Below are 15,830 nucleotides of genomic sequence, written 5' to 3' on the forward strand. Positions count from 1 at the left end.
GTAACTAAATAGAAATCTCTTCAATATTACAGTTCTCTGATGGCCTCATTTTTATACGACGCAAATAGACTCTAGCTGCTCATTAAACTGTTTAGGAAGAAGGAAAAAGAAATATGGACTGCTGATTGTCCTTGAGTAATGAATAATGATTTCTAGTCTCAAATTATGGCCATTTTTTGCTCAGGGGATCCATTGCACTGTACCAGCTTTTGTGTCATGGCATTGAAATTGATAGAGATAAATGGATATAAAATCTCTGCAACAGGGCACAGACACAGCATTAGAGCTGGAAAGCAGTTGACTGTATAGATGTTTGAAGATGCACCATCCAAATGCCCTCAATGTTAAGGAAGCCTGGATTCAAGTGGTGCAACTTTCTTTCATATATATCTGTAATTTTAAATTTAGTCAGTAAGAAGGGGTATCAACAGTATTAAAAGCTTCTTTCTGAGTAGCAGAGTGAATATTAGGTTGCTTTACATGCATTGCAATTGTTAATTTTGCAAAATACAAGATCCCATGAGGGGAAGACAAAAAGATGTGCTCACTAAGCTGAGGCCTAAATCAAGAGGGCATTGAATATGGTGAAGGGCCTTGAGGAGAAGCCATATGTGGAGTGGCTGACATCACTTGACTTGTTCAGCCTGGAGGAGACTGAGGAGAGACCTCGTTGCACTAATAACTTCCTCATGAGGGGAGGTGGAGGGGCAGGCACTGATCTCTTCAATCAGTGGTGACCAAAGGAATGGTCTGAAGTTGTGTTAGGGGAGGTTTAGGATGGATATTAGGAAAAGAATCTTCACCCAGAGGGTGTTTGAGCACCGGAACAGGATCTCCAGGGAAGTGGTCACAGCACCAGCATGACAGAGACCATGTGCTTCCGGGCACATGGAATGACTCTTGGGACTGTCCTGTGCAGGGCCAGGACTTGGACTCACTGATCCTTGAGGATCTCTTCCAACTCAGCATATTCTGTGATTCCAGGAATCTCTGGAGAGCTTCCCTGACTAAACACGTACTTTGAAATTAACATATATAGTTAAGATCAGATTTTAGTATCTTTTCTTTTTTTATCTCCTTCTCACTCCAGAGATTTGTTTCCTTCTTCTAGAAATGAATTTTATGCTAATCTACTGTATTAGAAGTGTTAGTGTGCTAAAACTAGAAAAGACCAAACAGCTAATTAGAAAAATCTGTGATTTAACTATAAGACTACAGGACATTGTGTAAGTTTCATAAGCAAAAAACAAGGGAACCACAAAGAGACCTTAAAAGTCATAATTTATCACACAGGTGAAGTTCGGACTCCTTGTAATCAAATCAGACTAATTTTTGTGGGATGCCATTATATGTAAAGCAAAAAAAGTTATTGAAGAACTATTTGTCTGATTTAATAAGTAATTAATCAATAGATTATGCTAGCTGAGCTTAAGTTCCTTTATTAGTAAGTGTATGTTTTCCAAACTTGAGCCTAGCATCTGATCGTATCACAGGTGTACTGATGTAAATTTTAGCTTTGTTTATCAGAAGAAGTGATTCAGTCACCGTTCCTGGAGGTATTCAAAAAGATGTGTAGTTTTGGTGATTAGGGACATGGTTTGATGGTGGACATTGCAGTGTTAGGTTAATGGCTAGAATCAGTCTTAGAGGTCCTTTCCAACATACTTGATTTTATGATTCTATTCTATGAATCACTTAATACAGAGATAGATAGATAGATAGATAGATAGATAGATAGATAGATAGATAATATAAAAAATAGATTTTTAATAGATAAAAAATATGTAATATGTCATGTGTATTTATATGTCTTCAGAGAAAATATATTGTTTCCTTATACTCCCTCTCCCAACCTCCTTCTAGACACAACAGTACCTAAAAATTGTTTTATGTGTGTAGTCTGGGCACTGCAATTGCCTCCTAGTATCTTATCCTAACAAGAACAACAAGAATTTAGAAGATTTTGCAATTGATTTAGTGATACTGATATGTCTCATGAAATGTAGATAAATTGTTTTTGTAGTTCCTGGTCATGCATTAAATTTTCTCATTACACTGTCAATAAGTTACGTTAAAATTGTTTACAGTTATCTTTCTGTTCATGCTTGCTCTCTCTCTCTCTCTCCCCCCTCCTTTCTTTTCCCTCCCTTCATTTTAAAGCTGCTTAAGGAGATAGCTAGGAAACGCAGAAGCATTCGTCTTGGGAGGGAAGTTGAATTAAAGCCATATATTGCAGCTCATTTTGAAGTTCTTCCTACGGAATTCACATTGGGGGATAAGAAGCATTATGGTGGATTTGAGAATAAGCAACTGCAGAGTGGTCAAGAATACGTCTTCTTTGTGTTGGCTGTAATGGAGCACTCAGAATCTGTGAGTTAGTTAATGTTTTTCAATATCAAAATTACCTTGTACAATCATGAAAACATTTTTTCAATGCTTATTCCACTTCCCTAAAGCTTTTTTTTAAATGTTATATGTCAGAGCATTTTTAAAGTGAGCGTTTACTTACTCAATGCCCATTAATTCCTTGAACTCTTCTATTCTGTTTGCACCTTTGTGTATTACTTCAGTGTATAACTGAAACCTAAGAGTCACCTTTTATTAGCTGTGTCATGATCCTTTGAAAAATTATAATGTATATCATTTTTGACCATGGACGCAGCTTTTGATACATGACCTTTACAGCAGCATCTGTATTTAAAAGAATTTAAAAGCTGTCTTTTGATGCTACCATTGAATAGTGGTCTAGGATATACAGGGTTCTTGGAAAGATCCATTGAACTAGAGACATGCACAGCTACCTTCTTTAGTTACAGTCATTCCATAACAATTTTATCGGTAAATTTTTAGAAAGTTAGAAAATAATTCAATAATAAGGAAAATCCCTGAGGTGAACTAATAATGAGCTGTCATTTCTCTTTACGTAATTCATTTTGTAGTCACATCCCTTTATGCGTGAATTAACCTAATGCATGTAATGTATTAAAAAAGAAAAAAAAAGACAGATGTAAGACTTTTGAAAGATGCAATACACATTAGCATTTTAACATACAGTGTGTAATAGTGTATGTTTCTATTTCATAACTAAATCTGACAGGTACATTTGTAGGTTCAATCACTTGAAACTCCAACACAAATACACTGAATTCTAGTCAAATGCTTGCAGTGTATAACACTGCAATTGCTTTCTTGGTGTCAATGGAATGTGCCTACTTATGCACGATGAGGAGGTAGTTCCACTTTGAATACTTTTAGACATGTAGCTTCATTTGAAAATAAAGTGCCTCCTGCAAGCTCTAACATAAATCAAAAGTTCTCTTTTCACTTTTTGACATGGGTTCCATAGACAGATAATTCTGAAGGTGTTGAATCAGAAAGGTTCAGATTGGAGAAGGTAGACAGCTTTTTACTATAAAGTTATGAGGCCATAAATCTGTATATCATAAATTACCTATACTAAAATGGATCTTCTCAATATAAAGTGCAGTTTCTTGTGGTTTTTGTATTAATTAAGGTATAAATGACCTAAATGTATCGCTTTGTTAGAAATCAGGATGAAAAAGCAGGAACAAATAGGTTTGTAAACTGATGCATATGGCAAAATGTATATAGGGTCCTACTCTTGAAAGACTTCAAAAGGCATTAATTAACTTAGATTATCGATAACACATTTCAGCATGCCATCTGAAACATCTGTGTGATTGAGTAACATTGAGGTAGTCACAGACTGTGAAGAATTTTTTAAGGGTGTGTGAGATTCAGCTTTCAATGACTTTCAGTGGTCCAGTGTATCAGCTCCCAGCATATATAGCTGATTTTGTTTAGGACTACAGGTTCTACTGAAATAACTTGCAAGGGATGTTTTTCTTGATGTTCAGATGTTGCATTTTACATAAGGCTTCTTATTTAGAGAGCACAAAATTTCTCTCTTGATTGGTAGAATAAAGAACTTGAATTAAAAGAGGTCATGGGAAGGTCTGAATTTGTTCAACTTAGTAAAATAGGAGCTGGAGAGCTATGATTAAAATCTATAAATATGTTAAGAATGTCATCAAGAGGAAGAAAAATTAAGATAAATTTTTTAAATAATAAATGAGTTTAAATATTTCATTAATACAGGATGGTTTAAAATTGAAAGTGAAATGCTATTTATTGAAGAAAAGGTAGTAAGTGTTTATACTGTTGCCCTGAATATCCCTCTATGTCTTTTTCCAGGCATTTTTGCTGCAAGAGGAGAAATACAAAGAGTTTCTTCTTGCAGCAATTAACCTTTTTTTATTTCTTGAGAGTACTAAACCTGGGGAAAAAAATCAGTTTACATGGGTGGTTCAGGAATGGAATGTGAAGTCTCCCCACTTTCCAGACAATGATCATAGATAGACTTGAAACATAGGGATGTTTTGGTGGCAGATGCCAGGTGTAGTAAAATGCTATAATATAACTGGAGATTGTTGACATAGGTGCTAGCTCAGTAGCACTTAGTGCCTCAGCTTTGCCAATCCTAATCCTGTCTCAAACCCAGACACTATCATAGCGCAGAGCCCAAAACACAACCAAATGAAGTGCAAAAAACCATGTCTCCTTTGATGACACTTCTCCTGGCTTAGGGCATCTTTCAAAATACAGTGCAAACATAAATGGAAGATAATCTCTTTTAGTTACCTTATTCTGTTTTAGCTGACATTTCTGATCTACTACTGAATCAAGTTTTTAAGTCTTTTGCAAGATCTGTAGTTCAAATCCTAGTTTAGTGCTGATGAAGACACACTAGCACAAACAAGAAGTAAGTACAAACAATTTAGAACTTCTGATTTTACTATAACTCAGAGTTCTTAAAATGATTCAGTTTTAGCAGGCTGACTCTTCAGCCTCTCTAGTCTGTAATTTTAACTCTGCACTCAGCCACAGATAAAACATCTCAGGTCGGATAAGAATAAAAAAAAATTCTCTTACCATGGATTTTATTCTAGGCCAGCTCTCTTGGTTCATAATTCTAGTTTCATCCTTATGAAAGACTGAGTGTTTAGCTTCCATTCATATTCTATGATGAATTCTCCCATTTTTCAGTCTTAAATTCAAGTTTTCTCCACCTTGTGTAGGTATATTCTGTCAGACAGTTTTTGACTGGTCAAAATGCACAGTACTATTGTTGCAAGACCCTTTTCAAGGAACCTCTTACATTCAGTCCCCTTTATTTTTATCTATAGCAGTCTTGTTATGTCACAAGTACCCTTTCATATTGTGCAGGAGGAAAGTGTTAAGCTGGTATGAAACTAAAACAAAACCAAAAATTGGTAACTGATGGGCTATTCTCAGTGTCCTATTAATTTTTTTCATTCTCTGCTTAGGTTGCAAAGTGTTCTGCAAGGACTGTGCTACATGATTTGTCTGCAGGTCATTGCTAATATGTGGAACACAAAATAAAGATGATAATAACAACACACTGTTCAATTTGCAAGTTTGTGTATTGCCTTCAAGAAAAATTGCATTGGTGGTTTGCTGTGTTAATTGCATCATTACCTTCTATACATTTATTTTGGATGTGGGATAGCTAACATTTTAATGCATTGCTTCATGTTTAAGTAAGAATTATTTTTATTTCTACAGACCATGTATGCAACAAGCCCATATTCAGATCCTGTTGTGTCAATGGATCTTGATCCCCAGCCAATTACAGATGAGGAAGAAGGCTTGATTTGGGTTGTTGGACCTGTTCTTGCAGTGGTGTTTATCATCTGTATTGTTATTGCTATACTTCTTTATAAAAGGTAGGTTTACCTTTTAATTTTCTTGAAAGGTATGTCATTTCCCCTCTATATTGGTCACTTTGTAATACTCTTCCACACTGTATTTTTGTGCTACAATATTACCTGTCATTGCTTTGGAACATTTTGAAATTTATCAATGGCTTCTAGACTGCTGCAGAAATTTTTGACTGAAAGTTTCCAATAATTACAGGTATGTGAGTACATTTTCTGCTGATTACACTATATTAACTCTATTGCATTTAAATGTTTTTACCACTTTGCATACATTTGTATGCAAAGATGCATTTGTATGCAAAGAAAGTAAATATGTGCTTGCACATAAATATGTATGGAATTTGCACATTTGACTTTTTAGAACTTGTTTATAGATGTATAATAGTAATGCATTAGGGGTTACATTCAGCTTGTTGTTAAATGTAATTTTCATCTCCATTCAAGTAATTTGAATTTCAGCTTTTGACAGTTGGCCTCAATTTGGCAATGTATCTATATAAATTTGGAGCTCTAAACTGAAAGATTAAAGAGACATCAAATAGCTGGTTCCTACTAATCTTGCAATAAGATCAAATTTCACTCATTCTTCTTTCACTCTCTATGACACAGATTTAGTTTTGCTATTACACAAAGGACTTCCCTCTGCCTTACAACATACTCAGTGAAAACTGTGTATGATGCCATAATTTATATGTAGCAGCCTTTTACAGTGTAAATGAGCTAACACGGGTCAAGATACCAAATTAAAACCAAAGAATAAAACTCAAAAACTTTTATATTTAATTCCTAATATATTTTTGAAATATATTGAAAAAGTAGAATTGAGGAATATTACAAAGATGCTGCCAATTTCTGGGGAGGGGGCACACTAGGAATAATTTTATAAAATGAACTGTGTCTTCTAAAACTAATGGCTATGATGCTATTACATGTGTATAAATATTTAAATCCGAGCCTGTATGCTCTTCCTACCTTTAGTGTCTCCGGTCAAATACCTTTTAAGTTTCATGAAGAGAACTCTCTTCAGGTTTTGGAAAGAATTCTCTGTTTGGCAGTAAATAACCACTCCAGAGTTAACTTCATCTTTAGATTCCAAATAGATATACATTTATAGAATGGTTTCAGGGCTAGAATCATACAGCATCTGTTGCTTGCAGATACTACATCTCCTGAACATTTCTGGTAGTTCACAGTGTCTCAGCCAATCAAATTAGTTACCAACTCAATTTTCTGTCCATCACTTCAAAAACTGGTCATTGGAAATGTGCTAAAAGGGAAAAACTCCTTTCTTCTAATTAGTTTAAAAGTAAATCTTCTCCCTTACTACAAAAGAAATCCAAACAGTAGTATATTAAGCAGATGTGCAACTGCTTCTAGAGTTATTGATTACATTTATGGAACAAAAATAGCAATCTTCTAATCTATTACCAAAAAAAAAAAAAAAAAGGGAATATTCCACATATAAGCAGGTAAAATTTGCTCATCAGTAGTATGAAGACATTGTCATTTGCTGAGAATGGTGGACATGTTTTCCATCTGTTATTTACTACTTGTACTAGAACTGTTTGGGCAACTGTCCATATGTATTTATTTATTTGTCTATTTTCAGCTGTTTACTCTTAATTTGTTAAACTGCACTGATTTGGCAAATTTCCTCCGAGAAATTATGACTGCAGTTTTAGCAGTCTGTGATCCTCTATGAGCTTTTATTTCTATAAAAAGGTAGTATATAATTGGATATTTTTTCCAAGAGTAGGCAACCTGAATGCAAGCTTACTGCTAGATTTTGATAGATTTGCTGACTGTAGAAGAGCAATGACAAGACAATTGGGATATTTAACATATCACTTCAGGAAAACAGTGAAGTTTAATTTGTGAGTTAAATAGACAATGTGGCTACAGGAGTTAGATGGGAAAAATATATTAAAGAAACAGGCAAACAAGTAATTTTTGTGGATACAGAAAATTTTACTAGTGTATTTCTAGAATATATTGTGCTATAAGTGCAACAAGTATGATATTGAGAAAAGAAAATGAAGGTAGAGGGCATCAATCTAGTTATGAACATATATGCAAAAATATTACAGAGGATTTTGTTAAAGAATGTGCAGTGCAAAGAGGACGACCAGTAAATGACTGTGTCTTCTGAAGTGCAAAGAGTAGTAACTCAAATAAAGGTCAACGGTGCTTAATTCCCTCTGTCCATAGAAACCTTTTTGTACAGACTTGGACCACTAAGCTCTTGATTTACAATACTACTTACACATTTTAATTACAATTACAGAGAAATTATGACTGCAGTTTCCAAAAGAATAATTTTATGGAGAGAAGTCTTCCCTTTCTTTAAAACGGGACATTATTAGATAGTGTGGATAAGTTTCATGGGTTGGTTTGAAGTATATTTAACTGTTCCAAAGACAAGGAATGCATGTTTGAACTCTTTAATATTTGTTGTTAAGCTGTAAAAAGGTTATTGCCTCTGCATTTACTTTTCCTAAAATCTGAAAGCAAGGATATTTCATGGACAGGTTTTTGGATCATATATTGGAATATAGCCAGAAGGTCATGGCAGCTTAGTAAGTAACAGTAATAGATGAGAATAATACGGAAAAATACCTTTTCTTATCATTGGACATACAATATGTATAATAGCCAATACAGATGAGGCCAATTAATATCCTGTGTGCAGAAGAACTCACAGATTCACAGAATCAAAAGGACATATCTCTGGAGAGTGTCTCATCTCAGCCCTGTTCAGAGCATGGTCAACTGCAGCAGTTTGCTCAGACGCAAAGTTTTGTACAGCTAAGAAAGGAAACTCAATGACCTTTCTGGGCAACTTGTTCTCATATTCAACTATCCTCACAGTAAAAACTATTTTTTCCTGAGTTACACTTGACTGTGTCTTGGCAAATGGAACTGACTTGGCCATTAACCAGTTCTCTGTCCTTGCAGCAGTGAAACCACCTTGCACTCATAGTAAATGGAGACACTTATTTTGGAGTAGATCTTTCCATCTATCAAACTTTATAAACAATCAAATCAAGAGATTCAAATAAGTTAGATAAATCTTGCTTCCTTTTTGGCCATTTTCTTGTTGACAAGAAAATAAATATTTTCTTTGTTTGAAGATGAAGTATCTTATTCAGCACAGTAAGATTTGTATCCAAAATCCCAAACAAAAGCAAACCTGGATAGATAGATAGATGGTGTAAGTCCTAGAGGAAATGCCTAGCCATTAGGAGGTCTGCTTGAGTCACAGATTACATATATTTTATGTGTTTGATACATGTTCAGTTACATAGGATTTGGTTGATTACGAACTTAGTGAATGTTTAAGAGCTCTGGAAATTGTGTGGTGTTCTCAGAAATGGACAAACTAGAGAGAAAAGTGATTGTCCCCATGATGCATTCTGTCATCTCATTCTCAGGCTTTGGGTGTATTTTTTTTTTTTTAACAAATTAATTTATGTGGATATTTCTTGTCGTTTTTAAGAAATCATCGATTCCCTAATTTCAGTTTTCCACTGATGAAGAGCAAAAGGTTCCTTATTCTAGATCTTCCAATTTCTAAGGAAGAGAAGTTAAAGCCATCTTGACAGACTTTGTATTGTTTGCTTTTATAAAGTGCAGCTTTTTGATTTGATTCAGAAGACTGTAGCCTAAACTTAAATCTTTTGAATATAGTAGCTCCAGCACTCTGAATCATAGCATCATGGATTAGTTTGGATTGGATGGGACCTTTAAAGGTCATCTAGACCAACCCCCTGCAATAAGCAGGGATATTTTCAGCTAGGTCAAGTTTCTCAGAGCCCCATCCACAGGCCTTTAAAGTACCCAGGGCATCCACCATGTCTCTGGGGAATCTAATTAAATAGATCGCCTTCATCATAAAAAATTTCTTTCTTCTGGCTAGACTGAATCTACCCTCTTTCACTTTAAAACCATTACCCCTTGTCCTGCCATTATGGGCTCTACTGAAAAAGTCTGTCCCCATCTTTCTTATAAACCCCTTTAAGTACCAGAAGGATGCAAGAGAGTCTTCCAAAGCCTTCTGTTGTCCAGGATGAACAATCCCAGTTCTTCAATCCAGCCTTTCTTGTTCCACCCCCAATCATTTTTGTGACCCTTTTCTGGATCTACTCCAACAGATCCATGTCTTTTTTGTACTGCTGACCCCAATACTGGATGCAGCACTCCAGGTGGGGTCTCATATATGTGGAGTAAAGGGGCAGAATCACCTCCATTGAACTGCTGGTCCCCTGCTGAATCTTAAGCTATAAGAAGAAATAAGCTTCTAAGAGAAAAAACCTCACATGTTAAAAAAAAAATTTAAAAAGCACAGAAATGCAAAACAGAAAAATAGGAAATCTTAAGTGATGATGAAGAATTTTAAACACTTCCTCATAATGTGTGTAATCTGGTCATTGCAGATTAAAAGCTATTAAAATATTTGTAGAACCCCTGTTTATTATGAACAACACAGAGAAAGATAAACACTGTATTTATAGTGTCTGTGTATAATAGAACACATTGGTGAGAGATAATAAATAATTTTTCCTGTTTACCTAAACTTTACAGATCATAGATCACTACAGATCTATACAGATCACTGTAGACCTCTAGTACATGGCATTTTTTCTAAACCTAAAAAGTCATGTAATCCTTCATTGGAAAAAGATTTATGATGCCCTTGCTTTCCAGGGTACTGTTAAAAATTTATTGATATTTTATTACCTGGTTTTGTAAAATAGTTTTAGAAATTTTCATTTATTTTTATTACTTTTTTTTTAATTTATTACAGGTTTTATGTGTTTCATATATTTAGCCTTTTTCATCACTTCCTTTTCTCTTCCTCTTCTCCCTTTCTCTTCTTCCCATTCTAGTCTGCCCTCCACTTTCATTTTTCCTCTTTCCCTCCTCTCATCTCTGTTCTCTCTAGAAAGAAAGAGGGAGCTGCATCTCAGTGAGAAGTAATTTTTCAATCTAATGTTAACGTTACTTTCACGGCTCAAATTAAACACCCATTCTCCATTATCTCACTGGCTAAAATTTGAAGTCTTATTTCTTGGCAGATAGAGGTGTATTTTTCAACAGAAGATTCACTTTGGACATGACCTTGGGTCCACCATTAATTCTATGATTTCCAAGAATTGAATATTTTGATGAGCTGCCATAGCTTAATTTGGTTTAGTTACATATCTTTACTACAAATCAAAATTTCTTGTATCTCCTATTTTCATGATTATTCTCTGTGCTGGTGGTCAACTAACATTTCACCTTTTCTTCCCTCCTTGCTGCATTAAAATGGAGCAGTAAACCTGACAGGTGAGAAGTGAAAAATAATCACTCTTCATTTAATACAGAAAAGGAGAAAAAAAAGGAAAAAAGTCATCATGATAATGATCTAAGACAAAGCATCTGTCAGTCTTAAGTGAATGTAGGCAGTAATCTATCAATGAGGGCAAATGCAAGATTTGCTATGTTATTTACAGCACTGAAAATAATGTAATACAAGCAGCAGAGTTTCACTGAGGTTTTTGTGTGTCTCCGTGGGGTGAGTTTTCAAGAGATAGCAGAACTTGGCAATGGTCATATGATTTTAATGATTTGTGTTTTAGTGATGTGCAGGGAGTGGTTGTACACAATAACCAAAGTTCTTGAAGGAATCCATGGTTGTAGTTGAGGCATTAGCTGCTCTAAATGTTCATAATGTCCAATATACATAAACTCAACACTGACTTACAGTTCTACCAGTGAAAATGATACAGTGATATAATTTTTCCTTTCTGGAATTTTTTCCCCACCTATCTCAGAATCATTGTATTGTCTGGAAAAATTGAGATGTCTTCTACAGGCTGGAGAGATTAAAAAAACCCAGAATATTCCTCCAATCAATAATACATAATAAACCATTATGTTATTCTATAAGTATTCAAAATATTCAGATACATGATTGGAAGAGATTTTAGTGGTTTTATTAGATTAATATGAAATTGCAGCCTGGTACTAACTTTCAAGTGGAAAAAAATTAAATTAAGCTTGTCCCTGGACAATTCCAGAAACTTAAGGACACTTAAGACTCCTAGAGTTAAAGACAAGGAGGTACAGGGTAAAAGACTTTCTGAAAGCTATATCACACAACTTCAGTAAGAAGAAAGAGCACTAGGGCCAAGTGACACTGTGAAAGGAGCTTGGAATAGTCAAAATCAAAATAAAGGCATCTCAGATGAGTTTATATGTACTATATTTTTTTAAGACTAAAAACAGAATAATCAGATTTAAATTTTTATTGCTTCACTGAAGAGAAATTAATACATATGTTAAGCTATTTTCTGGAGAACAGGTGGAGTGTTTTTACAGTAAAACTTTTTATTTTTTCCAATAAAATCATAAGGACTAGTGACTTTCAAAAATTCAGGCAATGATGTTTGACTTTTTTGCATAAATTTTGAAAGCTCACTGTATGTCACCTGGTCTTCATTATTTCAAAAGCAGCAAGAAATTGACTGGAGTAATAACAGATTTATCATTGTCACATTGTGAGTCAATGAGGAAAAAGAAAGTGTTATGTTAATGTTAATATTGAGCACCTGGAAAACATTCTGCTATCATTACCCTTAAAATAATCTCAGTTCTGTTTTCACAACATAACTCTTCCTCTGTTTGCTTCTTCATTTTATTTTATATAAAAAATATCAGCCCCATTCTTTTTTCATTCAGGACCCCACAGATAACTTGTGAAGAAAGATTCCACTGTCTGTATAAAAATGCAGAGTGGTAGCTATCCTTCATGTAACATGGTTCTCCATGTTTTACATCAGATAATGGTACATACAGATAACAGAAGTCAGTTTTAACAAAAATGTCAGTGAGAACACACATGGATTTTGCTTCTCTCTAGAGAAAGGGAAACATAGACAACTTTCTTCCTCTTTTTTCTCTTTCATTCTGTCAATTTTTTTGTTTTATTTTCCTTCCTTTGCAATGAAATTATTCATTTGATTAGAAATATTCATACAGATCTAAGACTTGAATATACGTAGACCTGATAAGACATATGGAGATTGCATATTTCAGCTCTTACAGAGATGAGAGGAAACAGAGCAAATTCTTACATCCTGGAAAGTGAAAAGAATAGATGTCTTCTCAAATAGGTGTCTTCTGTACTTTTTTTTCTCATATTAAAAATACCTAAAGAATGCATATTATTTTTTATAGCAATGCAGAGCTCTGTGTATTAGATAAGAAATATTTAATGACAATTACTTGGGGTGGTCTAACTCAAGAGTTGGCTGCTTTTTTATAAAGGTATAGCTAGGTAGCATTTCAAATAGGAGAATTGTCTGAATTTTTATAGGTTTAATGTTATAAAAGTAAAGTATTAGGATGACCAGAAAAATGTTCTGGAAGAGCAATTTAGGGCAGAATGCAGCTATTTTCTCTCTGACCATTTTACCACTGCAAATTGTAGGTACTTACCCACCACACATAATTATATTACCTTTGCACTGCATCAAATACTTTTTCAGAAATAAACATCTTTGCCTTTAGAATATAATGCCAAACATTCAGGAACCTTTGTGAAGCTAACATGTCTATCTTCTGTTTATGTGTATTCACCTTCTCCATGCAGGAAGAGGGCTGAATCTGATTCTAGAAAGAGCAGCATACCCAACAGCAAGGAGGTCCCCTCTCACCATCCCACAGATCCAGTTGAGCTGCGACGCCTTAACTTTCAAACTCCGGGTAAGCGACAATAATATCTCACTGAGACCTCTGTGATCACAGGCTGATTACTGATGCTATTGCAAAAAAGAAATATGGATTATTTGAAAATATGTATTTTGATCAAGGGTTTCGGGGGGTGTTTTTTTGTTTTTGCTGCAAAATATGTTTCTCCATTAGCTTTTGAAATAATTAAGTAATTTCATTAAAAGAAAAGCCTGCTTGAAAAAAAATTTGAAGTTTTGTAAAAAAAATCTAAACGACACATATGCTGTATGAGTGTGCTTTATCTGCTGAAATTCCAACTTAATCCTAACAATGCTAGAAAATATTACTAGGAAATGTACATCCCTCTGTTTATTAATGATATTTTTATGGACACTTCTTTATGAATAAGCTTCCCTATTATCTACTGCATTATCAGGTAATATATTAACATCATTGTGAATTCCACTGGTTTGCAAATGTACAATACAGAAGAGAAATACATAACTAGATAAATGGTCTTGATGTTGAAAATAAGGCTGTATGGTATGGTCAAGGAGGATATGAATATGTCAGCAGTTTTGAGGTCAGAAGGAACACACTCTCAAATACTTTATTTTTTTTTTTTCATTAATCACTGTTTTCTTAAAGCTGTTTAATCTGATAGTCAAGAAGCACAAAGAGAGAAATATTTAAAATATTATTTTTACCACCTTTGCAGGACTCAACTTGGACTTAAATTGGCTTTTTTTGATTATGTCCCAATAGACTTGTTTTCTACTACGATATATTTGCATGGAGTCTGATGCTAATAAGATGCTAAATCTTCCTGAGCCTCATGTTTTTGTCAAGCTTACTATATTAAGTAAAAAAGGTTATGAATTCAAGTTCATAAAAGCAGGAAATGGAGTGCTTGAGATGCTGAGAATTAGCTGCTGAAGTTGACATGATAAATGCTATTAAAGGGTTAAGTGAACATGCAAATCTCGTTCCTGATCTTCTAAATAATGACTGCATTGCGATGATGTTGCCCTAGAAGGAGTGTGTCTGCAGTTTAATGAATGTGGCTAAAGACCCACGCTTCATGCACATGGCAGAAGTAGGAAGGGAAGAGTCTGGAGGCTTGACTTTGGCTCCAGCCTTGCTTTTTCAGTCTGTTCCAGTACACTGCTCCGAGCAGCTGGAGCAAATCAAGTGCGTTTCAGGAGCACATCTTCTAATTTAATTTCATCTTAGTGTAGGAATCTTGTTGACATGCTCTGGGACCTGTTTTGCGTAGGAACTTAAATATAGTAAATGCAAGTAATTGAAAGGTTTTATTCCGTGTCCTTCTGAGGCTACAATTTCAGTGGTGGCTCATTGTTTCTGGGTGAAGTTTTCATCTGTTAGTCAGCACTTTTGTAAAAATTTTAAAGGGTTTTACAGTGAAAGAAATATACATACAAGTCTTGGAAATATGACAAGAACGAATATTGTTCTTAAAGTCTAGCTTATGCCTAAAAGTAATTGTTTGTATACAGATATATAATGAGTAGAGTAAATGGCTTACTAGAATTACAGAATTGTTTTGCTTACAAAACAAAAATCATTAACTCCAAACTAAAATCATTAACTCCAACCATTAACCAAGCACCTTATGTTCAACAATAAACCATGTCCTGAAGTGTGACACCCACATGTTTTCTGAGCACTCCAGGGCCAGTGATTCCATCACTTTCCTGGGAAGCCTGTTCCAATGCTTGATGATCCTTTCATCATGAAGAATTTTTTCCTAATATCTAATCTGAACCTCCCCAGCGTGCCTTGAGGCCATTTTCTCTTCCTGTATCACTTGTTACCTTGGAAAAAGAGAGTGCCCCCACCTTGCTTCTTTCAGGCAGTTGTAGAGAGCACAGAGTCCCCTCTCAGCCTCCTTTTCTCCAGGCTAAACACCCCCAGCTCCCTCAGCTGCTCCTCATAGAACTTCTGGTCCAGACACTTCCCCAGCTCCATTGACCTTCTCTGAACATGCTCCAGCACTTCAATGTGTTTCTTGGAGTGAGTGCTCCAGAGCTGAGCATGGGATTTGAGGTGTGGCCTTACCAGTGCTGAGTACAGGGGGACAATCCCTGCCCTGGTCCTCCTGGCCACACTATTGCTGATACAGGCCAGGATGTCAGGATGATCTGCTCAATGACCTTCCCCAGCATCAAGGCCAGGTAGTTTCCTGGATCCTTCTTCCTGCCCATCTTGTTGATGGATGTGCTATTTGGAAACCTCCAGTCAACAAGAACATCCCCGTTAGGGAGGACTGCTGGTACATGAGGGAAGGAGGCCCAGTGAGTACTTTAATCAACTCCCTTGCTACCCTTGGGT

General features: G+C 35.2%; 1 protein-coding gene across 1 annotated transcript in view; it reads left to right on the plus strand.

The window, feature by feature from the left end:
* Positions 1-15,830, plus strand: part of PTPRD (protein tyrosine phosphatase receptor type D) — a 975,596-nt gene that overhangs the window by 871,616 nt on the left and 88,150 nt on the right. The window contains exons 29-32 of the mRNA XM_053932226.1: positions 2,161-2,370; positions 5,608-5,768; positions 11,076-11,090; positions 13,399-13,511. Coding sequence (XP_053788201.1) covers positions 2,161-2,370; positions 5,608-5,768; positions 11,076-11,090; positions 13,399-13,511 — 499 coding nt within the window. The remainder of the gene's footprint in view (positions 1-2,160; positions 2,371-5,607; positions 5,769-11,075; positions 11,091-13,398; positions 13,512-15,830) is intronic.

Source organism: Vidua chalybeata, chromosome Z (assembly GCF_026979565.1).
Source record: "Vidua chalybeata isolate OUT-0048 chromosome Z, bVidCha1 merged haplotype, whole genome shotgun sequence".
NCBI classification, from domain to species: domain Eukaryota; kingdom Metazoa; phylum Chordata; class Aves; order Passeriformes; family Viduidae; genus Vidua; species Vidua chalybeata.